Source organism: Anser brachyrhynchus, assembly GCF_964034855.1.
Source record: "Anser brachyrhynchus genome assembly, chromosome: 18".
In the NCBI taxonomy this organism is placed as follows: Eukaryota; Metazoa; Chordata; class Aves; order Anseriformes; family Anatidae; genus Anser; species Anser brachyrhynchus.
The window spans coordinates 4407988-4431066 of NC_137711.1; the positions used below are offsets into that span (position 1 = coordinate 4407988).

General features: G+C 39.3%; 1 protein-coding gene and 1 long non-coding RNA gene across 4 annotated transcripts; one reads left to right on the forward strand and one right to left on the reverse strand.

Annotated features, from left to right (window-relative positions):
* Window positions 1-504: 504 nt before the first annotated feature.
* On the reverse strand, window positions 505-8075 carry LOC308180109. 2 transcript variants are annotated; one of them, XR_013940750.1, is made up of 4 exons: window positions 6219-8075; window positions 4962-5145; window positions 1279-1488; window positions 505-1094 (listed from the first exon to the last, which is right to left on the reverse strand). It is a non-coding gene; the product is annotated as an uncharacterized lncRNA (long non-coding RNA). The 2 variants fall into 2 exon arrangements; XR_013940751.1 differs by having other exon boundaries at window positions 4962-8075.
* A 2461-nt stretch (window positions 8076-10536) lies between these two features.
* On the forward strand, window positions 10537-22969 carry UTP6 (UTP6 small subunit processome component). 2 transcript variants are annotated; one of them, XM_080561212.1, is made up of 19 exons: window positions 10537-11250; window positions 11326-11410; window positions 12296-12337; window positions 12420-12512; window positions 13146-13193; window positions 13978-14041; window positions 14589-14707; window positions 15242-15319; window positions 15773-15854; window positions 17087-17168; window positions 17764-17945; window positions 18810-18889; window positions 19432-19515; window positions 19684-19863; window positions 20609-20689; window positions 21475-21584; window positions 21667-21733; window positions 22023-22095; window positions 22673-22969. In XM_080561212.1, the coding sequence occupies exons 1-19, from the start codon at window positions 11159-11161 to the stop codon at window positions 22828-22830; spliced, it is 1800 nt and encodes a 599-aa protein (XP_080417338.1). In that variant the 5' UTR covers window positions 10537-11158; the 3' UTR covers window positions 22831-22969. The 2 variants fall into 2 exon arrangements, with proteins under 2 accessions (XP_080417338.1, XP_080417339.1); XM_080561213.1 differs by having other exon boundaries at window positions 10556-11250; window positions 19432-19509.
* Window positions 22970-23079: the final 110 nt, after the last annotated feature.

The window sequence follows — 23079 nt, forward strand, 5'->3', positions numbered from 1 at the left end:
GCCGCTTGGCGCTTCTCCCCTCCCCCTCCTTTGAACTGAATTCGCGGGAAAGGGCCGCTCGCCCTCCCGGCGCGGGGCATGCTGGGTAGAGCGGGGCCGCCTCCGCCTCGCGCGCGGGGCCCGCCCCTCCGAGCCCCTCCGAACCCTGCCGAACCTCTCCGAGCCCCTCCGAACCTTTCCGAACCCTTCCGAGCACCTCCGAGCCCCGAGGCGCCTCGGGGAGCGCCCCCCCCCCCTCCCCCCTCCGCCAGCCGGTGCCGCACTCCCTGAGGCGAGCCGTCCGCGCCGCCGCCCCCCTGCAGCCGGGCGCTGAAGGAGCCCGCTCAGCCCCCGCTAAAATCGGCTCCGGTCCTGTGGTAAAACCGGGGGCACGGCGCCGGACGGGGGGCTCGCCGGTCCCTGAGGGGAAGGGGGCGGCGGGGGCCGCCCGAGGCGAAGCCCGCCCGAGGCGAAGCCCTCCTGACGGGGGGCGCTTCCCGCCTCTGCCCCGCGGTCCCCGTGCGCGAGGCTCTTCAGGAGTCACCGTGCGAGGGTCACGAACCAGCAGTGGTTCAAGTTCACCACACAGCCTGGGGTTTGGACACCCGATGCGTCCGTGCTGCTGGCCCTGTGCCAGCTGGGTGCATCTTTTTTGTTCTCAGGGTTAAGGAACTGGACATCGTAAATGTTTTATCATTATCATCAGGAAAATGTCACGTCAGCCTCAGCCACGCTGTAAATGTGCCTCACGTTATCAGCAGAGGGGGGACTCGGATCTGATTGTTGTTAGTCTAGTTATTGCTTGTTAAGAAAGTATATGCATGTGTCCTCACACACACATTTGGATAAATACACGTACATTTTTTACAGTTTCTTTATTTTCTGATACCCAAAACGTATATTTTTTCATAGCCTCTTTTTTTTTTGTCTGCTGTACCTTTCAGGTTTGTTTTGGGAAGACCTTCTCCGATTATTTTTTTATGGTTCTTCCTTCTTTCCTTCCACATTTACCAGACATTGATGCAGTCTTCTCTGTAATTTCTTTCTACATTATTTTTCATGCATTTTTGTAATTCCTCTTTGCCACCTTTTCACACGCATTATACTTTTTGTCCCTCCAAAAAAAAAAAGATTATAAAAGTGATTATTAAAGTGTTTGTAAAATATTGTTATACATTTTCTCCTGTTTGCCATAATCATTTTTGCTTAGTATTCCAGTTTCTTGATCTCCTGTTTCCTACTTAGCTTCTCCACATTCACACTCATTCATTATTGCTGAATATATCTTTAATTACTTACTGGCAGCGGCAGTGTCGATGCACTGTACATTTCTGAGGACCTCACATTTACTTTCTTCTCTCTTAATGCCAGGGAAATTCCTGCTGATACTTTTGTTGCTTTGGGTATTGCTATTGCCAGTCTTCTGAAAGCATAGACTAGATAGCAACAGCACACCAAATGAAGAGCATCTTCAGATGATTGAAGGTTGATCTTGAGGTCAGTGATACCCTGTGCCAAGTGATAAAAGTAACAAATAATTGCACCATGTGTGAAAAAGGCTTCTAAATGTTGTATAGCTATAATTTTTTGTCTTTGGGAGTTACTACCTAAAATTTATTACTGCTTCCTCCCTACTGTTTATAAGCCTCTACTGCTTCTGGTGGCTCATCCTTCTAAATTTCAGAACCAGGAGGAGGAGCCAGAGGGCAACTTTCCAAACGGGAGAAGGAAAGATAATTAGGCAATTAATCTCTGGCACCGGAGTCAGATCTGCCTGTGAATAGAGGAACTAAGGATAAGACTCTAGCCTTCAGTGGAGCGGGATAGCGCAACAGAAATGTGAACGTATGAGCCCTGTGGAAGCAGAGTACTGATTGCCAAATAGTAAAGCTTTGATAGTTTGAGCCTGTTTTCCTTAGTTTGTAAAAAGGACTTCATTTTTTAAAACTTATTTGTTCAGATCTGCCCTGGGTTGTTCATCTAAACTTAGATAGCGTAGAGTGCTGTCGAGGTACGTTCTACTGAAGGAGCCTTAACAACTCTGAAATGTTGTATTTGGGGCTTTCTGGTGTGAGTGGCTAGAAAGAACACAGGACATAAAAGAACAGAAGTAACTTGATAATACTTAGTGCAGTTAGAAGCAAGAAAATAAATAGTCCTTTTCAAAAGGACAGTGGGACTCATCATGGTTTCTCCAGAAGAAGTGAGCTGTAGCATGAGACTGTTGTGTCCTTGACCTGCCTGGTAATATAAACCTGTACAGATTTTATAGATGAATTTATTAAAAAAAAAAAAAAAAGACTTGTTTATATAGACCGGATAACAGAAAGAAGTTGGCCATATTTATCAAACAACAGGATATCTTCAATGCTAGTAAAAATGTGTTTACTGATAAAGACAAGGAGTGAAATAGAGTGTACCTTACCAAATTGATATGTGCTCATAAAATCAAAAAAGTAAAAGGTGATGAAAAATAGTGTATTTATTTGCTACGAATATAGAAAATATCCTAGTATAATGCAGGAAAAAAAGACCAGTTTCAGAAGTCTAACATGATAAATGGAAGAAACAATCATTTGCAAACAAGGGTTGCTATTGGAACAAATTCCTGGTAGTGAAAGCAGAAATAGTTGGCAGAGTGTTTTTACGATATGTCAGATTTTATGGCTCAAGATGGCCAATCCATTCTTGTTTTCATGTACTGTTACTGGGATTTGCATTTGATATCCAAAAGATCACATTTGTTTCCTGCTGATTGAAAGCATATGCTACTTCTAAATCTTTTCCCAAGCCTTATTGCAATGTATGTACTCAGCATTCCTGTCAGCCTGAAAGGCTAAATTGCAGCAATTTTTACCTCTTCAGATATGTAGGAAAAAAAGCGCGTGCAAATTCTATACCACTTTATGACTTTTTTCTTCATTTCATAGTTGCACGCTTTTCTTGGTTGCCTGTAGTATCCCCCACCACTTAAACTTCCAGCTTCCAGTCTGCCAAATTACTCTTTCTCTGCACAGGAATGTTTAACATCTAAATCATTTTTTGAAGGGGAAGTTCAATACTGGTATACTTGGAGGTTGGTCTAAATGAAAGTTGTGTCAGTATAATTAAACTGTTTTCCCCACATCTTTAAACATGTGTCTGTCTAGAAATTGTTAGTAATTAAAAGAAATAACCGTACAATAACAGTGGCTATGTGAGCCCTGCAAAAGTATCACTAAAGCAAATATGCATGTACAAAGTTACTGCTACATAGCTAATGGTTTAGGTTGTCTTGGCTTCTAACAACTTAAATGTAGATTTGGAACACAAGAATAGTGCTTACTGGATGAATATAAACTTATGGTCAATCCCTAATGATTTGCTTACTGATTCAGGCCATCACGTAAGCTACTCTCAGTATTTATTAGGGAGTGATACGATATATTGGTAAGGAACTGAAATTTGCTGTGCAGGGTGTTGTTGAGATTAACAAATCCAAGGTGAGTGTTCTGGGTAGCTGTACTTCTTTATTTTGGCCTCAGGCTAGTCATGAGCATCCCACGTGAGAAGTGAAAATGCACAAATGATGTAGAACCAAGGCAGAACCAAATATTTCATGCATAGGAGGGAGGTGTAGGTCCTGCTGCTGTATCAGCGTACTCCAAGTACGGGTCTGTTTCACTGGCGTCTCTTTCTTTCCCTTAAGTGAATAAATTTCACTAGATGCTGGGTTTTCATCTGTAGTAGTTATTAATTCATTCTTCAGCACTTGCTTTTATTTTCAGCCTGATTCAACTTTGATCAGCAGTATCAGGCCATGAAAATTATTAGATAAGCTAATCTTCACGATGTACTTGGGAAGCAAAAGTCAACTCCCACTTTGTGCTTTCCCAGTCTCTTGTAAACAGAGGCTGCATAATATTTCAGCTTGAGAAAGGGAGTTGCTGCAGCCTTGGTGTGAGAGTAGGTAGGTGGAGTACTAAGTATATTTAGGGTGGCGGGATCATGTTGCAGTTGGGGTGGTAGCTCTCAGTTTCAGTTTGCTTTCCTGCATGTTAATGTGTAGTGCTGCCTTGTTTTCATAAGCAGGAAACTAAGAGAAGAGCAAATGACCTTTACGGTAAGGGATCAACTGTACTGAAGCATGGCATAAGGAAGAAGTAAGATCTTACCCAGTAATCCAAGGATTCTGATGTATAGCTATGAAAGCGCTCTGCGTGAAAGGTTGACAGAGCAGCCACTTGTGGTTCTCATTCACATGTTTGGCTGGGGACTGCTTTTGTACAGAGCTGTTCAAATGTATGCTCAGGCAACTTGGCCCTTGGGGAATCTTAATGCACCCAGAATGCACAGCTTGCAGTCAGCAGGTTGCTTACGTGTCTTGAGTTATTGAAGAGAGTGAAAAGTGAATGCACAGGTTTCACACCAATAGGGCACTTATCTTTGAATTGCATTGTGAACAACAAATGATAATTATTAGTCATTATTGCTAAGTAGAAATGTATGTTCAGGACTTCCTTTTTGTAGTTCTCTTAGTGATATTTTAATATAGTTTTCATGATGCTTCTACAGTGAAGTCTATTTCCTGATTCTCAGTTAATTATTTAGTTTTGCTTTGCTTGGTGGCTTGTTAGCAGCAATGTTTTTCTTTAGTGTTTAGATAGTGGACTAAAACTACCAGACTTGTTTCAAAAGCATTGTGGAAAGCATAAGTCCAGTTTATTGTGTTGCTCTAGAAAGGTAGGGAATCTCTTAAGATGTTTTAACTCTAATTATTTAACTTTAAGCCTAGTAATCTACTGATAATAAAAGTGTTCATTACTGAAAAATACATCTCATACAATGAACTAAAAAACTTTTTAAATGTAAATACAGTAAGTTCAGGATAACATCCACTTGGTTTTAAAGACAAAGACTAAAACAATTCAAATTCCATACAATATTGGATCAAAATCAAAAGTAAGAGTTCTACTGAAAGAAAATGAGGTAGCGTTGCTCACCTTTGTTAAAACCTGAATAAATTCCATTTATCACTGAAGACTCCATAGACAGGAAAAGAACTTGTGGGGTCTTTGTGCAGATAAAGGACTGTCACTGCGCTGTTGAGCTCACACAGCACTCAGAGCAGACCTTAGCATATACATAGCTGGCCTGAGTCCATTATTTTGAATGTCTTCATCAAATCTGTAATTGTTCAAAAACGCTGCTTGAGGTGAACAGGATAAAAGTTCTGGTCTCTTTCATCCTCAGAGCAACTGTGTGTTTTTTTTGCCACGATTTAGCCAAGATGCCACATATTTAAATTTGAGCTTAAATTCAAAAACAAAAATGTAGTCTTTTAAGATTTTAATCTGGAGTTGCTTGCCTTTTTATGAAAAAATCTGTAGACCTCCTGGATATGAGGAGGACATACACACACACACACAAATAAGAAAAGAGAAAAAAAAAACACTAAAATATTTTTAACATATGATCCCAAACAAAATAAACAGCAAAAACTCATGCCATATTTTGAAGTTCGAATGTTTAACACACAGAAAACAAAGAAGAATCATGTTAGTTTATCCTGTTATTTCAGAGCATGGGTAGTACTTACTGTGAAACCGTCCTAAAACAGTGAACTTTCAGGAACTCTGCTCTCTTAAATGAGTCCCAGAAACTATGAAAAATACTGAAAAACTGAAGCAACGTTTTTGATGCAAACTTAATGATTAAACTCAGAAATGAAGAGGCTTTTTTTTTTTTTTTATTTTAAAGAGAATCTGCTAGGAAAAAGTGAGAATTAAATCAGTTACAGATGTAAATAGAAGTTTCTTGGGTCTGTTGACAGTACAAGAACAAAAGCTTCAATCAGACAAAAAGAAAAATAAAGGAGGATCAATATATGTGGATCATATATAAGATACATATATGAATAGATAGTATATATTTATATATATGAGTAGACAGTAAAAATGAAACTTCATAGTTAACAGATAATTTAGTTTTAGCTTTAAGTAAGAGTTAAGTTCATTATTTTGCAACCAAGCTGAGTACAGGTTAATAAGATGAAAATTATGACTTTTATCATCAGCAATTATTTAAATGATAAGGTCATGGCAGAAACTGTTTCCCTAGTGTTTCCTAGTTAGCCCAGGTGTACAGAAGTCACATGCGTGAAAGCTTATATAAACATTTCATGCAAAAGGTAACATTATCTTTGCTCTTTTTTTTTTTTGTGCCAGAGGTTGCTTCAGATTGCATTTACAAGAATTTACCTTGTTTTCTGAAAGCTGCTCGAGGTCTGTGGTTCTGTAGTCTATAGTCTGAATGATCCATACTTCCAGAAATAGTTTTAATGGCTGTTGCCATGACCGTGGTCAAAGTACTTTTACCATGCTAAACAAAGCTCCACAGAAGGAGATGAGAAACACAGCAGGAGGCAAATTGTGACCAAGAATTATAAACCACCAATCCTAATCCCACTTTTGGGATGGAGAAATAAATCTTTATCTGACATAATTTATGCTCTTTGATATGTCAGTACAAGCATCAATTAAGCTGACATCTTTGCATTTAAAAGATACAAGGCTTTGCTTTAACGAAGTTCTATTTTTACCTGCCTTGTTCTTTATGATGTGGCTAGGTCACTCAAGGCCATGCTGCAGTGTTACCTCCTCTCTGAACATAAACAGGTTAGGGAGGTAATTTAAGATTAGCAAGACTCTGCTCTATAATGCTCTGGCAAGACTCCTAAGTGGAAATGTGTGTGTAAGAAGTAATATCAAAGCTCGTTAAGCAATACATTTCATGGTGTTGACAGTTTGGGAGTATGTAGGTGATGACTGATATAGTTTTAAATTGTTGAAATATGACTGGCATTCCACTTGATTATGACCTATCAACTAGAAGATGATGATTGACTAGTTGTAACTGCCCCGCCGCATTTAGACAGACTTTCAACTACTTACTAACCAGTCAAAGGACAAAATCAAATTAAATATCCACTACTGTACAAGCCCCTACAGACCCTGAATAAACAGATGGATCTTGTATTGAGTACCAGATGTGAATTGGCAAGGAAACAATTCAAGAGGCAGAGTTTCCCTTTACTGAAAATTCCCTCTGTATAGATGTTTGGATATTGGGACAACTGAAAAGAAACAGAATGCCTGAAAATGAGTAGGAGGAAATCTGATTCATAAAAATACAAGTGCAAAGTCAAGGCAGAGAAGGAAGTATAGGTCTTGCCTTTTTTAAGGACTCCGTGCAAGAGTCAATTGTCAGATAATAGTTCTGTTAAGGCATTAAATGAAAATGTTTATGTTTATTTTATCCGATCGTAGTTGAAGAAGAGATAAGTGAGTGAATGAAATTCTAGGAAGCATTCAAACGTAATGCTGCAGGGCAGCCAAAAAGCTGCAAGAATAAAGCTGTGCACTGATACAGACAAGCATTTGTCTATCACAGTGGAAACTAACATTTGTATAGGCACATGTACATGACAGGTACAAATATTCATGTAGGTAGAGAACAGCCCAGCTGACCAATTGCAGTCTTAAATAGAAGTTTTGGGAGGCTCAGAGCAGAACTGCAGTGACGAAACCACTATTTATCCAGATGATTGCCAATTTTGGCAGATGCAAACCAAAATATTATGTAAATTGTTTTAATAGCAAAACCAGGGAAGTTAATGTAGTCTGAAGTTTGGGATAGTCTATTTTTAACAGTAAATTCTAGGCTATTTTATTAACAGATGTGTTCATATGTTTTTAAATCAAGGCCCCACATACTCAGTAAATGCTCTGAGGGCTTATTGCTAAAAATGTCTCTAAGGATGAACTGCTGGCTCAACTGGAAGTTTCCCAGTTATTTTCATGAGGTCAGGACATAACTGACATTGTTTAAAACTCATCTTCATATAGTATAAGTTAATGGTAACAATACTACAAATCCGGTAGCATCTTCTAAAAAATGTAATTGCTTATGCACTCATTTAGTAAAAGAGCAGAAATAGATATCTAAATTGATTTATCATTTAAATATTTGCCTTATGCACATTAACCTTCATGCATTTTAATGTAGGCAAGCTGTAAAGCAAAAACACTGTTTTTATTCCTAATTCACAGTATATCTGTTTCTTGCAGATTTTAATCTATAAATATTAGGCTGTGACAGCTTGCCAGAACTTCTCTTGCAAGGACTTTCTGATCAGAGTTTTTCAAAAGAGACTTCATAAAAGCAGAAGTAGGAGCAGACCGAGTGACCCTACAGGTGCAAGCTGCAGCAGTTGTCTCTCCAGTCTTCCCAATAGGATTTGTGAAACTTTCTGCATCTCAACATCTTTATTGGTAATGGATCCTTCCCTTAATTTGCAGTGATGCATTTGGAATGTCAGCTTCCAAAACAAGGCACATGGGAGGCATCTAAAGTAGATTTTTTGAAAGGAAAATGAACAAAGAGCATGTCAGGTTCCATTTTGATTTGCATGACAAATCCAGCATGCAGTGTTCGGGTGGGTTGGGCTGGGCTTGCCTGCCACTCACTGCATTTGTCACTTCGGTTTGAACACTTTTGACAGTCTGTAATGTTAATTGTTCTAAGGATTGTTTTGCTGGGGGAAGAAAAGGAAAGGTTTTTTTTTTGTTTTGTTTTTTGTACTTTTTCCATTTACAGGAAAGAAGGGATATCTGAGGGAGCAGAAAATGTTAAAATGTTTTCAATCTGTTTTTGATCTGTTTTGCTTATAAATAATCCCATGAGGTCACCAGCAAGCTCAGTATTTTAAATGTTATTGTTACTCTGTGTGTGTGTGTTTTGAGAGGGAAATACTAGGCCCCTGAACTAGAAACCTGGGGAGCCTATTGTTTTGGTGCACACCATTCTTTCTTCCTTTAAGTCCCACAGTGATGGGTCCTGCAGAGTGGTTTGTACTATGCCTATATGCTTCTCTCAGATGATATTGTGGTGCTTTGACAAGTGCTAACAAGGGATTTAATGCCCCAAGAGGCATTGGTGGGCACACATTGTTAGTGGTGTGGGGACAGCATGTGAATAGCTCCCACCTATGTCAAAGACCTGTTGGTAGATATGTGTGTATAACTGAATTTTCCTGGAGACACATTTAAAGGTGGCGGTTGCTGTTGCCCCATAGGGTACACACACTTCTATATCACCTGTCTTAAAACACACTGTTTGATTGTTTTTTGTTTCAAAGTTCCTAACTGACTGGTGTTGGTAGAACACTCGAAGTTGATCACAAAAATGTTTTCAGACTGATAGAATGAGCAAACATGAAGGTTCAGGAGAAGACTGGGTTGATCGTGTTTGTGTCTGTTCACAGTTACTACTGTTTTTCATCCAAAGGAGAGCCTAGTGCTTAAAGAACAAGGAAAGCAAGAAGATAGAAATCATATATCCCAGATGTTTCCAGGTAATGACAGACATCTACCTTTAAGCTTTGAACTCCTACACTGCACGGGATGTTCTTATTTACATGTAGTGATCTAAGTGCACCATGACAGATAAGCTTTAAATACAGAATGCTTTGATAAAGCAAAGTCATGCAATCAGAGGCAGAAATGCCAAAGTAAATGAAGATATACAATCAAGCACAGTACTTCTAATCACATTCTGGCTTAGTGATTCAGTATGCTAATATGACTTCACTTTTCATGCCTAGTCATCCTTAAACTGTTTTAGCAAAGTCTGTGGACTTACTGATGAGAGTCAGTTCAAGCTGGTGCATCTCAAAAAAGTCAAAACCAAGGTAATTAAAAAGTGTTACTGATGATCATGAATAGTATTCTTACACCACCACTTTGAGAATGGTTAGCTTGTTGTGCTGCTTTGCTGAATGCTGAACTTGATAGGATTTGCAGGTACTCACTGAAGTTTAGGTCCAGAGAACCTGAAGGCTTTGCCTGCCAAGTGGGGATGGCGTGCACTGGGAAGGATGTGTCAATTACCCCTCTGCCTAGCCTCGCTGTGGGAAGTTCCTCCTTCCATTACAGAGATGGCTCAGCTGCTCGGAGGCAGCTGCTGGATTTTGCAAATTGTACTGTGATTTGTAAAGGTGAATTGATAGCACAGTAATATGCAAAGTCACAGCTTGGGCCGTTCAGCGTTAAGACATGGGGATCTCCAGCGTAGACAGCCTGCATCTGGAACTGCAGTTGTCACTGCGAGGTAAGCAGTGCATGAAGCAGCTGCGATTCAGAGCCGCCTTGGCCACGACGATCTGAACTCAGCAGCTTGTCAGGCTTGGTCTTGTGACTGGATGCTGCCTCTGCATTTCCTGGTAGCTTTCCTGTTTGATCACTTCGTGGAAAACAGTGTCACTATTTCCTGTCAGAGTGAAAAGTTGCTAAACCTGTCCAAAAATTCATTTTTTTTCTCTTTTGAATTGGTGCCCAATATTAAACTAACACAAATCCAAGTCATAACAGGTGAAAAAAAGACCACTGTACGTGATAGTTCTTGAAAAGTGTTTTATATTTTTTACATAAGTCGATTTCTCTGTACTCAGTAACACTTTTTAAGAGATGTTCTCATACTATTGTAATAAAAAATTTTATTGTAAAAAAATCAAAAGATAACCTACGCCTTTTCTTGGTTATTATATATAACAAGTGTTGTGGCAGAAATTCTTTTGTCCCAAGTCCACTGTCTCTTCCCCTTGTGTTCCCAAATCACAATACATTTTTTTCAGTCAAACATCTCCTGCCTTTTTCTCCATTTAGGGAGTAATCACTGCAATAGGGCAGAACACACCTTTAAAGATGTGTTTCCAACTTTATCAACTCAGTTATGGAAGTGACAACTCATGCTATGGCTGGTAGGTATTTAAAATAACTCTCATAAAGAATATTATCCACCTACATCTTTTTTGTTGTTTTCCTGGGACTTCTCTCATTTAAGAAACAACTTTACTGCCACCCGATTTAATTACTGCAAATCCTCTCAGAAGGAAGGCGCCCTGTGAGAGGCCCTTTGCCCTGGGAGGGAGCAAGCCCCCGGGCTGCGGATTCTCTGCCTCTCCGCGCCCCGACCCCCGGCTTGCCGGACCCCACCGCCAGCCTCGGGGGCAGCAGCGGGGCCGGGAGCGGGGCTGGGGCGGCCCCGGAAGGCGCGGGGCGGAGCGGGCGGAACTGGGGCTGTGCCGGGCCGTGCCGGGCCGGGCTCAGCGCACGCGTGGGGCTCCCGGGCTGTCGCCGCCATGGCGGAGCGCATCGAGCAGCGGCTGGAGGACCGCATCCCGGAGCTAGAGCAGCTGGAGCGGGTCGGCCTCTTCACGCCCAAGGAGATCAGGTGGGGCCGCGGCCCGACGAGCCGTGGGCAGCGCGGCGGCCGGGCTGCGGGGTGCTGATCGCCTCCTTCCCGCAGGGCTGTCCTCAGGAAGGCCTCGGCTCTGGAATACAAGATCCAGCGGAGAGCTCTTCGGAAGGAGGATTTTGTCAATTATATTCAGGTGGGCTCTACTGGGTGGCACAGCGTGCTAGGTCGTGTAGGTCCAGCCCTGTAAGGGGCTAGGAAGTTTTGTAGTTATCTGCTGTTCCTTGAGGCCTCTTCTCCCTTGGCTGGCAGTGTTCACTCGTAAACGGTTTGTAAGGGCACAGGGTAATGGCCCTAAACTAAAAAGATGAAGTTTAGATTAGATATAAGAAAGAAATTATTTATTACAAGGGCGATAAAGCACTGGAACAGGCTGCCCAGAGAAGCTGTGGATGCCCCATCCCTAGAAGTCTGCTGGGTCAGGCTGGATGGGGCTTTGGGCAGCCTGGTCTAGCAGATGGCATCACTGCCCATGGCAGGGGGATTGGAACTAGGTGGTTTTTAAGGCAGGCCCTTTCCCGCCCAAACCATTCTATGATTCTGTGATGATTCTATTAGTGCGGACTCTTTAAAGGCACACCTGAGAATGAAGTATAGCCAGGAGTTGGCATCTGTTTGGGATGAGAGAGACTTCTTTTGTGTCATGACTCTTTTCCAGAGCCACTTTTCTCTCCAGGATGCAGAGATCACAGTTCCCTGATGTGCTGTGCAAATTGTCTATATGTATAAAACATCTTCCATAGTGTCAGGAATTTGGATTGTGCATTACAATTCTAGGAATGAGTGGGCTGCCAACAGCTCAAGTCTGGAATATAATGTGTAATAAAAATGTTTAAATTTACTTTTAGGCAGCCTTAGAAAAGTAGTGGTCTGACCACAAAATTGTTGCTTATGTTTTCCTGGATGCAATTTTTATTGTCTGTGTGACTAGCTGTAAAGTACTTCATCTGGATTTTTTTTTCCTTCACTATTACATATATTTTAATTTGCTTTTAAATACATTTTTTTCTCCCCACTCTAGTATGAAATTAACCTGCTGGAACTGATCAAGAAAAGAAGAGCAGTAAGTTTGTCAGTTATTTAGAATGCAAAATGCTACGCACCGAATTTTCTAGTGCAATAAAAATAACACTTTTTTCTTCTAGCGCATTGGATATTCATTCAAGAAGGAAGAAATTGAAAGCTCTATTGTGCATAGGGTCCATAGCCTCTTCAAACGTGCCACAGGAAAATGGAAAGTAAGTTTGTTTCTTTCATTTATAGTGACAGGTTGAAAAATACCTTTTTGGCATGTTTTGATGTAAAAAATGAATCTAAATATCACTGCCACCAAACATTTTCAGTAATACAGAGGAGTGTAATAGGAAGAACTAAGCAGAAGTTTGGTCTTACATTTAGCAGTGTCCTAGAAGTAGATCATTCACATCAAACATTTTTTGTACACAAACAATATTTTGTCTTTTCTCAGTTGTTAGTCGTCATCTGTCTTCAGCCATATATTGCTGTGTGAGTTTGGTGTATCTGCTTGAAAGGACTAGAAATGGAATGAAAAGAACTTTAACTTGCTTTGAGCAAAGACTGTCGTGATACCTCTTAGGGTAAAAAACCTAAGTGATGTATTGAAGGAATTATTACAGTGAGTTCTTTGTTGAGTTCAGCAAAGGGTGTATATTGAGATGGAAGGCTGGTTTTCTTCAGATGTTTTGCAGGAATTTTAAAATCTAGAAAAAAAAGTGAATTTGGGATTCAAAATTCGTTCTCTCTGCATGCCAAGTGGTTGTACCAAGTGCATGTTGTTTGCTTTTCAATGTGAAAAAGTGATTTTGTACTTATTTGTAAAGTTGATTCTCTCTCCCTTGCATTTCCACCAGGAAGATGTTCAGCTTTGGCTGTCACATGTTGCATTTTGCAAGCAGTGGGTGAGTTTTCAAAATGCTTATCTTATTGATTCAAGACACTGGGTTACTGGTCAGTCAGGCATCTGGAGCTTGTGTTACACGGCAGGGAACAATTTTTTTCTGCAACATACTGTAGCACTGAAATCATTTTAATGTTGTGATTGGAGCTGTGTGGGAATTTCAGTGATCTAAGTGCAAATTCTGACTCAGATGAATTAGTATGAATTTTGATGGTTTCTGATTGCATTGAATCTGGAGTATCATTTGGTTTAAGAGTGTCATAACCATGGCTATCCTTTCTCTGGAATGAATGAATCACCTGCCTATGAATTCTGTTTTTGTTCTAAACATTTCTTGTAGTCGATATGCTAAGAAGTTTAATTTTGGCAGTTCAATACTTTGTAAGCTTCTCTGTGCAAGTCTTCATGTCATTCTAGCATTCATTTTCCTTCCTGTACTGAAAAGTTGATCTTGTTATAGTAATGCAAGTGGCCAAGGAAAATGCAGTCTTTACCTTAAAAGTGGTCAGTGAGGCTATTGATTTGTGACTTAAGCAACACTTGTGTTAGTTGTCTAAGTCCAGAAGGTTTGAGTTAACTGTGCTAATGCTCTCTGGTAACATTTGAAAGCAGGTCAATATTAAACATGTAGAAAAACTTATACCAAAGTTAAATAGTAGAGAAGTGTCTTTACTGGTACAATTGCATTGCGACTAGTAACCTTTCATACCAAAACTTTGGTGCTGGTGGTTCAGTTTGGTACTGGAGTGGATAAAACAAAACTACTTCCTTTTTTTTTTTTTCAGAATGCAAAACATCAGCTTAGCAAGGTGTTTTCTACCATGTTGGCCATTCATTCCAATAAACCAGGTAAATAAACCGTGAGTGCTATGCAAATGACTCTGTATAGGCTGTATAGCATTTGTTTCAAGTTTTCATAGATTTCAGTTCAAGCTATTGGGGTAAAAGTTCCTATTCTCTTTTCTTTGCCTTGTTGCTACGTCAGAGAAAAGGCCTCTGATAGAGGTTGTGCTGAACAATCAGAAGGTGATGTGAAGTGGGAGTCCATGTGCTTTGAATGACAGTTCCCCAGGTAGATTGGGGTTTTGGTAGGTGTTTCAGAGGCACTTGTTGAATACTTGTGGATACTTTTCAGGATTGAAGACATCACCATACATCACTGAATTTGTAGCTATGCTAGATTAAGCTTCCTGGATCTGCTTAGCTTTTAGTCATATTTAACTTGGTCTTAACATGAGAGATCATCAGTCCTATTCCATAGTTGAGCTCATGCCTCAGGGGTAGGTACATTGAACAAAAACAACTTGTACATCCTGGGTAATAGTTTCAAAATGGGTTCTCGTGACCAGCCACTTGCTTTGCATTAAAACGAATTCATTCATATCTTCTGTTGCAGCACTGTGGATTATGGCAGCAAAATGGGAAATGGAGACACGACTCTCGTCAGAAAGTGCTAGGCACTTGTTCCTTCGTGCTTTGCGCTTCCATCCAGAGTGTCCAAAACTTTATCAAGAGGTGAGTTTGTGATTTTCTTCTATGAGAAGTTATTTGATTAGTTGAAGCAAGTCAGTCTAGCAAATTTCTCATATCAGGCTGGCGAAAACTTTTTCCACCAGTGGGGGGAATGTTGTCAAAAAGATTAAAAAATAGATTAAAAATACTTTGTATTGGTAACATGCATCATTTTTTTTGGTTTTGTTTCAGTAAGTCTTGTATTTATGTTTGCAAATTGAGGATTTTGTATTCTCTGAATTAGATTTGGCATCCCTACTGTTTGGTAGGGAGCATGCTTTTCTTTGAGGGCAAGTTAAGGTTTAAAGAATGACTAGAAAATTGGAATTTCTGAATGTGTGAAATGTCTGAGTATATACAGCAGATGGCTATATGCACAAATCTTTAAAAAGCAAGGCTCTCAAACGTGGGATATTGGCAAGAACTGATTTATAGCTTCTCAGACAGAGCTTGTTTTTCTTCATGTTTGTGGACTTAATGTATTTTATGCTTTATCCACCCTGCCTCCATACCCCCCATCTTTTAACTTTCTTGCAGTATTTCAGAATGGAGCTGATGAATGCTGAAAAACAGAGGAAGGAAAAGAAAGAATTTGAACAAGCAAAGATGGACTTGGTAGGTCCCCTAAACTTGAGATACTGTCTGCTTATGTATCACACGTTGGAAAGTGTAGTTTTATGGGATCTATATTAACAGTTTGTTTGAGGACAGCTTAGGGAATGTTTTTGTTCATGCCCTGTGTCTATGTTAAACTTTTTGAGTGTTGGCTGATGCTCAGCTCAAATACTTTATGCTATGTTTTTTCTTTACATTTGTAAAGTCTTTTGTTACATCCCCCAGTTTGAAAGTTAGTAGTCATTTCTGGAAAGGAATATTTAAAGTGATTTTTTGTTTTAAAGTAAATTTTTATCTCTTATTTCATTATGGTTGGTTTGGGCAATCTAAGATGGATTTAGGTGAAGATGAAAAATTAATATAGAAAAAAATATCAGAAAAAGATGTTGGCAAAAATGGTAGCTGAGGAAGGAAAACAGTTTTTTTTCAACAGTGTTATGCTTGATATTGCAGGGGGAATTCAATTATTCTGAAGAGATTCTTAATGGGGAGCTGGCTCGCATAATCTACAGGGATGCTGCTCAGAAAATTAAAGGTGATTTAACATTTCTTGTACTTAGGAAAATGTCAGTCCTCCAGTTGATAATACAAATAGGTTTAGTTCCAGTGTACACACAAATATAAATTGTCAGATATAACATCTTTTTCAGGATGCCTAGATAATGCCAAATTATAAATGAATAGAAGTAATTTGTTCTGATTTTACAACTGTTCTGCACACTGACACCCCTTCCATTACAACAGCTTTTGGACTGAAGTGGCATAGGTTCTGGGCTTACAGTCTCAAAACTTGTTTGTCTGTTTAAAAGTGTGAAGGGAAGATAGTTTAGAATTATTTACAAAGTTTAGGTTTTTTGGTTTGTTTGTTTTTGTACTGAACACTAGATGACAACTAACCAGCTAGCACTAGTGACAAGGAAGAAAGAATTCAAACTAATAATAAAACAGGTTTGGTGATTTTAAATTAACCAGACTTAGTAAAATTCACCCATTTTATTAAGAGAATTGGCTGAAATAGCTGCAAAGTAGTAGCAGGTATCTTTGAGAAACCAGGACAGATGAAGGTGTTTTAGAAGGCAACAGGCATAATACAATAATGATATTGAAAGTAAAGGGGAAAAAGAGGATATTAGAGGAAACTACAGGAAGAGTTGGCTTAATTTAAATTCCTGGAGAAATAGTGGAATAAATAGGTATACAAATGATTTGTGAACACCTAAAAATAAGGTGGTGAGTAATGATTGATAGGGATTTGCTGTGAAGTCATAGGTCAAGTTATGTTACCTGGCATTCTCAGAGATAAGTTAGCAAGATACAAGGTGGATGGATACAGTTCATTGACATATATTGTGTGCACTTTTGGAGAGGCTTGTCCCATGCGTGCAGCCATTCTGTGTTTTCTTGGATAAATTGAATGAAGGAGTAGAGGAGTTGCTGACATGCAAGTGGAACCAAGCTGGAAGGACCTGTTGGCGTGTCAGAGGACAGGACTAGTTTATCACCTTGGAGTCTGGTGTGTTCTGTGTGTCATGACCTTTTTTTGTCACTGGCTAATGTGAAATCATGAAGAATCCAGTCAGGCAATTAGCATAGTAACATATGGCTTACCATATGGCTTGAATATTGAGACTTGCAGAAAAGAGTATCTATCTGAAGGCTGAAAGGGTATCTGTGCCTTGAAAAAAGCTTACAAGGATACAAAAATACAAAGTATGTAATGGGATGTAATATTCTACTTGGTACCATTTTTCCCCTCTTGATTTGTAGGTGTTGAGTTCCGTCTGGCTGTGCTTTCTATTGCAAAGCTCTTTGATTTTACCCAAGATTTGCAAAAAGAAATTCTTGAAAGGTGAGGTTTTTTTGTTGTTGTTGTTTTTTTTAATATGCATGCTCTTATTACTTCCCTAATTTATAGCGGGTTGATAGGTTAATGACTAAAGGTTGTTCCTCTCGGGAAATAAAAATCTAAGGCGTAAGGTGTATGTGAAATATTTTTAAGAAAAGCAAAGTGTCTGAGGCATGCATACTTTTTACAAAAAGATGTTTGTATCTGACTTCAGGATAGGATTTGAAAACCTGCTAAGAAAAATGCAGATGAAATACAGTTGTCACTGAATTATTCCAGCAGTTGTTTCCCTAACTTAAGTGTAGGAACCTTGGAATTTCTGGTTTACTTTGTGGTTCTATATCTTTGGCTTCCCCAGCTGTTCTTCTCTCAAAAGAAAGGTGTCTCTGGAAATGTGCCAGTCTAGTTCATGCTATTATTGGAGAATATCTATATTAAAACAAACATTTTTTCTTGTTGAAAGGTAAATTTTTTTCTAACATTTGATTGTTTAGAAATTGAGTGCATTTCTATACCTGATACCAACACAACAACCCTTTTAAACGTACTTGTACAAGAATTTTGGTAGTACAAGGGTATTATAAACACGGTTTGTTAGTTTGCAGACTGAATATGCCGATGATCCTCTTACGTGGGACTACATGGCCCGTCGAGAGCTGGATCTGGGGTCCCTGAAGTCCACAGAACCCACTACAAAACAGATGAAAGTATCCGAAATGACACAGAGGGAAGAACGGTGCTGTGCAGTCTTTGAAGAGGCTGTGACAGCTGTCCCCACAGGTGAAATATTCTGCCTGCATCTTAACATCTGTTTTTCCTGGCATTTTAGCATAGTGTATACTGTGAAAGCTTTGAAGTAGTTGTTGGCAGGCTCTACCATATCTTGGAGGATGCAGGCAGCTTTTAGGTGCAGTTCAAGATCCATTTTGGGGATCTATTTTGTGTGTTATTCAGGTTATCTATGGTCTTGAAAGAATTGCTTAACAAAGTGGTTTTTGTTGCTTATTTGTAATATTAATGTGACTTAACTGATGAGGAGAACAGAAGCTCACATCTAGACAGATGAACAAAGGTTTGGGAATTGTAAATAAAGTTTCCTGAATAAAGGAAACCTGTAGATGGACTGAAGTTCATTGTTGGTTAGCTGTGAGTAAGTAATGCTTTTGAGTTGCAAGTGGAGTAGATATCCAACTTCATCATCTGTCATCATGCTTATTCTCAAAAAAGTCTATCAGGATACTGGAGTGGAGTAGACACAAACTTGCTGCTAATTTAGCCTTTGGGGTCAGGCAGACAAAGGATTTTCTCAACTGCCTGTGAGTGTTGTCACTCCTGCAGGCCCACTGAAAACTGCAAGCAAAGGGTGCACTGAACATTAATTGTGACAGCATGTGCGAAAGCCTCAGCTGAACTAAGGGCTTGATGATGTTTAGAAAGAATTACTGACTGCAGCTTATACTGGGAAGTCATTTTTAAATGTTAATGTTATAAATGCAGGGCTTCTTGTACAGTGTAACATTAAAAAAAAAAAGTTGGCATTAGCACTTAGTGCTTGGATTCTCTCTATTCTTTACCTTAAAGACAAATATTTGTGTTTACTGTTGTGATTCAATGAAGCATGATACTATGCCTTTTATTCTACAGAGGACATGTGGAAATGCTACATCACTTTTTGCTTAGAGAGGTGTAACAGGAAAACCAACAGTGAAGAATTAAAGCAAAAGGTAAAAAGGTCATTAGGAAACCATAGCAACAAAACAACACTATTTTTACTGACCTCTAATCTTTCGGCAAGGAGTAAGTGTATTTGAATGTTTATCAGAAATAGTGACAAGTGGCTCTCATTAAAAATAATTTAGTCTTCATCTGACGGAGTAGATTTTACTGTTGGGCTTACATTTGGCCTGCCTGAACATGAATATATCAGGCGTAAACCAGGCTTGTCAGTCAAGTACTGCAAACTCCTCGGATGGGAGTTGCTAGGAGTGCAAACTTGTAATCATCCTTTGTGGCTCGGTTCCCTTTTAATACAGTAAAAGAACATTGCTCCGTTGTTCTTTTGCTCCTTAAAGAGGAGGTGTAATTCAAATGCTCAAATTCCGCCTTTATCTTGTAATGTATATGGCCACATAAAGCATTAGATGTATAACTTTTATTGAATTTTAGTGATGTTTTGATACACAAATCCACTGGGCTTCTGGTAATGCTGGGATCTTGTATATAAGGAATAATGCTTATTTTCTTTACCTTTTGTTCTCTATTCTAGAGATCGGAGAGGACACTAAGTGTGTTCAGCAAAGCGCATGAGTCCAGTTTGCTGCCAGAATCTCTCTATAAGCAGTGGGTAAGAGTTGATACAGAAGAATAGACTGGGAGACTGTCCTGCATTGATGCATGCCTAAAACTGCCATTTTGTGTAGCTAGCAAAGTAGGCAATATTGTGTGCAAGGCCTTGCTTTTAACAAAAGACTACTAGTCTCCTGTGATTAGCTGCATCTGCTGTTTTTTTTATTTTTAGCTTCAACTATTACTGGAGTCCAACCTTTCTGAGAAGGCTACAGAGGTGGCAGAAGCTGCAACTAAGCGCTTCAGCCTGTCAGCAGAAATGTGGCAGATGAGGCTGCAGGTGTTGATCCAACTGAAGAATGACAATGTGACCCAGTGTTTTGAAGAAGCCTTTAAGCACTTGAAATCTAAGGTCTGTGCTGTTTTTATGGACTTGCATGCATTAAGTCTTGAGCAGGAAACCTCTAACACTTGAAGCATTTTTTTTTCCTTCACAAGGCACACCCAGCCCCTAACAGCTTTTAAAATCAAAAATAAGAGCTTAACATTTCACATGCACATTGCATTCAGGAACATCAAGAAATTGCAGGTTAACTTCAAATTCAAAGTTGTACAGTTTGAATGCTCAGAGGTGATGTTTTGCATGCTCTTTTAGGAGTCATCTGGTATTTGTGTCTTGAAAAGTGTTTCCTTTCATCACTGTCCTGATGCATTGTTTGCTACGTGGAGAGATGAGAGGAAGCAAGCAGGCGATTTGTTCCTTTTCATCTCTATTCTCAGAAGTTACCTTTGTATTCCAGTGCTTTGTGATGCACAAGAATTCGTCTCCCATCCCCAGCAACATGTCTAGCAGCTGTCCATCTAAGCAGTATTTGTCCTGTAAGTTAGGGAGGAGACAAGAAGTGATTTCAGTGTGCAGTCCAAAGTTGCCTTGCTAAAAGCTTTGTCTAAAGGGCAGTTCACAGAATCACAAAATTGTAGGGGTTGGAAGGGACTTCAAGAGATCATCAGGTCCAACCCTCCTGCCAAAGCAGGTTCCTTAGAGAGTTCTTACAGCAACTGTGATGTAGAACCTGGTAGATGTGTTGCTGTCTGTTTCTGTAAATCAATCTGAGTTACTGTATTCTAATCATTTGATTTCTCTGCTTACCTTGTAGGGCACTTTGCCGTTATGGGCCCTCTGGGTGGAATGGAGTGAAGGCACAAATAGCAAGCAAGACACAGAAGCTCTCTACCAGGTACTAAGCTAATAGAAATCTTTTTATGACAATGTGTAAGTAAACAGGAACTGTGTGTGGATGGAGCATTTAACAAATGCTTTATACTGTAGTTCCTTCATGGATTTGTTGGTATCAAAGCATTTCAAGTAAAACTGTTACGAAGAGTCAGTTGGATATGAGCTCATAAGCACAAATGTCATCCCCATGCTTCAAAGACATCTAGATGTTTGTAAGCACAACTATTGATGAGCTCTTACTTCATGGTCTGGAATTTTTGCAGTATTTTCAGATATCTGTCTGAACACAAAAAAGAGCATTTTCCAATCTGTGTGAAAATGTCAGTCTTGTTGCAGAAAACTCAAGAACAAAACTGGGACTTGAATCCCACTGTAAATTTTCTAAATTGCTGAGGGCAAAACATTTGTTATTTGCCTGGCATATTTTTTTTTCTTTTCTCTTTACAACATATAACACTTATTTCCAGTGAAAGCTGAGATTTGATTGTTTGCCAGAGCATTGTAGAACCCTCTGCATGAAGCGTGATAGGGGAATGTCAAATGCCAGCTGCATGGATTATGGAAAGAGAAATGTATTTTAGATTACAATTAGTATTCTAGTTTGAAAAATATTGGTTGTTTTACATAATACCGGTTTTCAGACATCATTCAGGGTGCTTTTGTCAGTACTTCGTCTCATGAGATCTGCTGTATGTCAGATATGTAATTAGAGAGAAGGTACTGTTTGGTTTCTTCTTCCTTGTTGCCTTTTAATTGTAGTTGGTTCTCTTACTCTTTAACTTGCAGAGATCCTTGCATGCCACAGCTCCTGCTGAATCTGTGACTATGAAAGAAAAATATCTCGACTGGGCTTATAGGAATGGTGGTTATAAGAAAGTAAAAAGAGTCTTTACCAGGTGACAAAAACTTTGAATCTGATTATTCTAGGGCAAATTGTAAAAGGCATAAAGTTTGAAGTTATTTCTGTTTTTACTTTAGCCTACATGAAAATCGTCCACTTTCACTTGACTTCTTCAGGAAGATGATTCAAATCGAAAAGGAGCAAGTAAGTTGCTGAAGATCCAACTAGTGCCTTGTATTTGTAAAATACACTTCTAACTTTGATATGAAATTACGGGTTTATGAATAGTGTCATTAGTTTGTAATTGGTTCATATTTGTCTTCCAAAGTTGATTCATAGCATATAATGTAAAACCAAGTTCCATGGTAACTAATCTTTGGCAATGTGTGGGTATGTATAATTACCATGACTCTTTTACTTTGTAAGAATCTAATCAAGCTGCAGATTCACTTCTGTACAAAATAAACGGTCTTTTAATACCTTCCTTTGTTAGGAATCCTGCAAAATGCTTCATCTGAGAGAATACTATGAACGTGCCTTGAGAGAGTTTGGTTCAACGGATTCTGGTAAGGGATTTTTGTCTTTTCAATTCAATGCTGCCTCCTTTATTTCTGTCTGAACAAAAGTAGTTGTTTGTTCTGTCCTTGTGATTACTGTCATGCAGAGTGGAGCTTAGTTCTTCTGTGCCATTAAGTGTGTGACACACTGCAGCGACACTACACTTGCAGTCCAGGGCCTTTGTTTATGGTAGTCTAGCTTCAGCAGAACTACTAGCAAATAATAGTTTTGAACATTGGCCCGGAATAAGAGATGCACATCACCTTTAATCTACATTTGTGAAAAGTATGGAGCCATGTTTTTATTATAAAGATTTTTGCAGTATGCCTTTTAAGAAAGTAAATAGGTACATTTCCCTGATGCTGTGGGAAGCTGCTGCTAAAGGGTTGTGTTATTTCTGTTCCACCTGGGAGCAGAACCCAGACTTTTGGACTGTAAGGGACTGAGTGGGGGGAGAGGTTTGACAAACCTTGTTGCATTAAGATCAAGAACACTTATAAAAAGAGTGTTTCTTGGTTCGGTTTAGTATGTTTGTTAAATAATATCAAATCAAAATCTAACCAGAACTTTTTTTTTCTTTTTAAGATCTCTGGCTGGATTATATCAAAGAGGAACTAAGTCATCCCCAAGGCAAACCAGAAAACTGTGGGAGTATTCACTGGCGAGCTGTGAAGATGTTGCAGGGAGATCTGGTGGAAGACTTCATTTCCAAATACACTTTATTGCAAACTGGACATTTATGAAAAACTAAAAATAGTTACAATGTGACATTGTGGATTCTTTTTAAACTTTTATACAAAGGTAAATATGTTTCTGGGTCATATTAAAGTGTACTTTTTTTTTTTTTACTTTCTTGCATGTGTGAAAAAAATCATCTGCCCCATTGCAGCTGTTACTAGTGTTTCTTCTCAGTGACACGTTGAAGTGCATGTTTGGAGAAAGTAGAGGAGTCTGTGAGCACGTTCTTTGAGAATTCTAAGAGATTTCTTCCT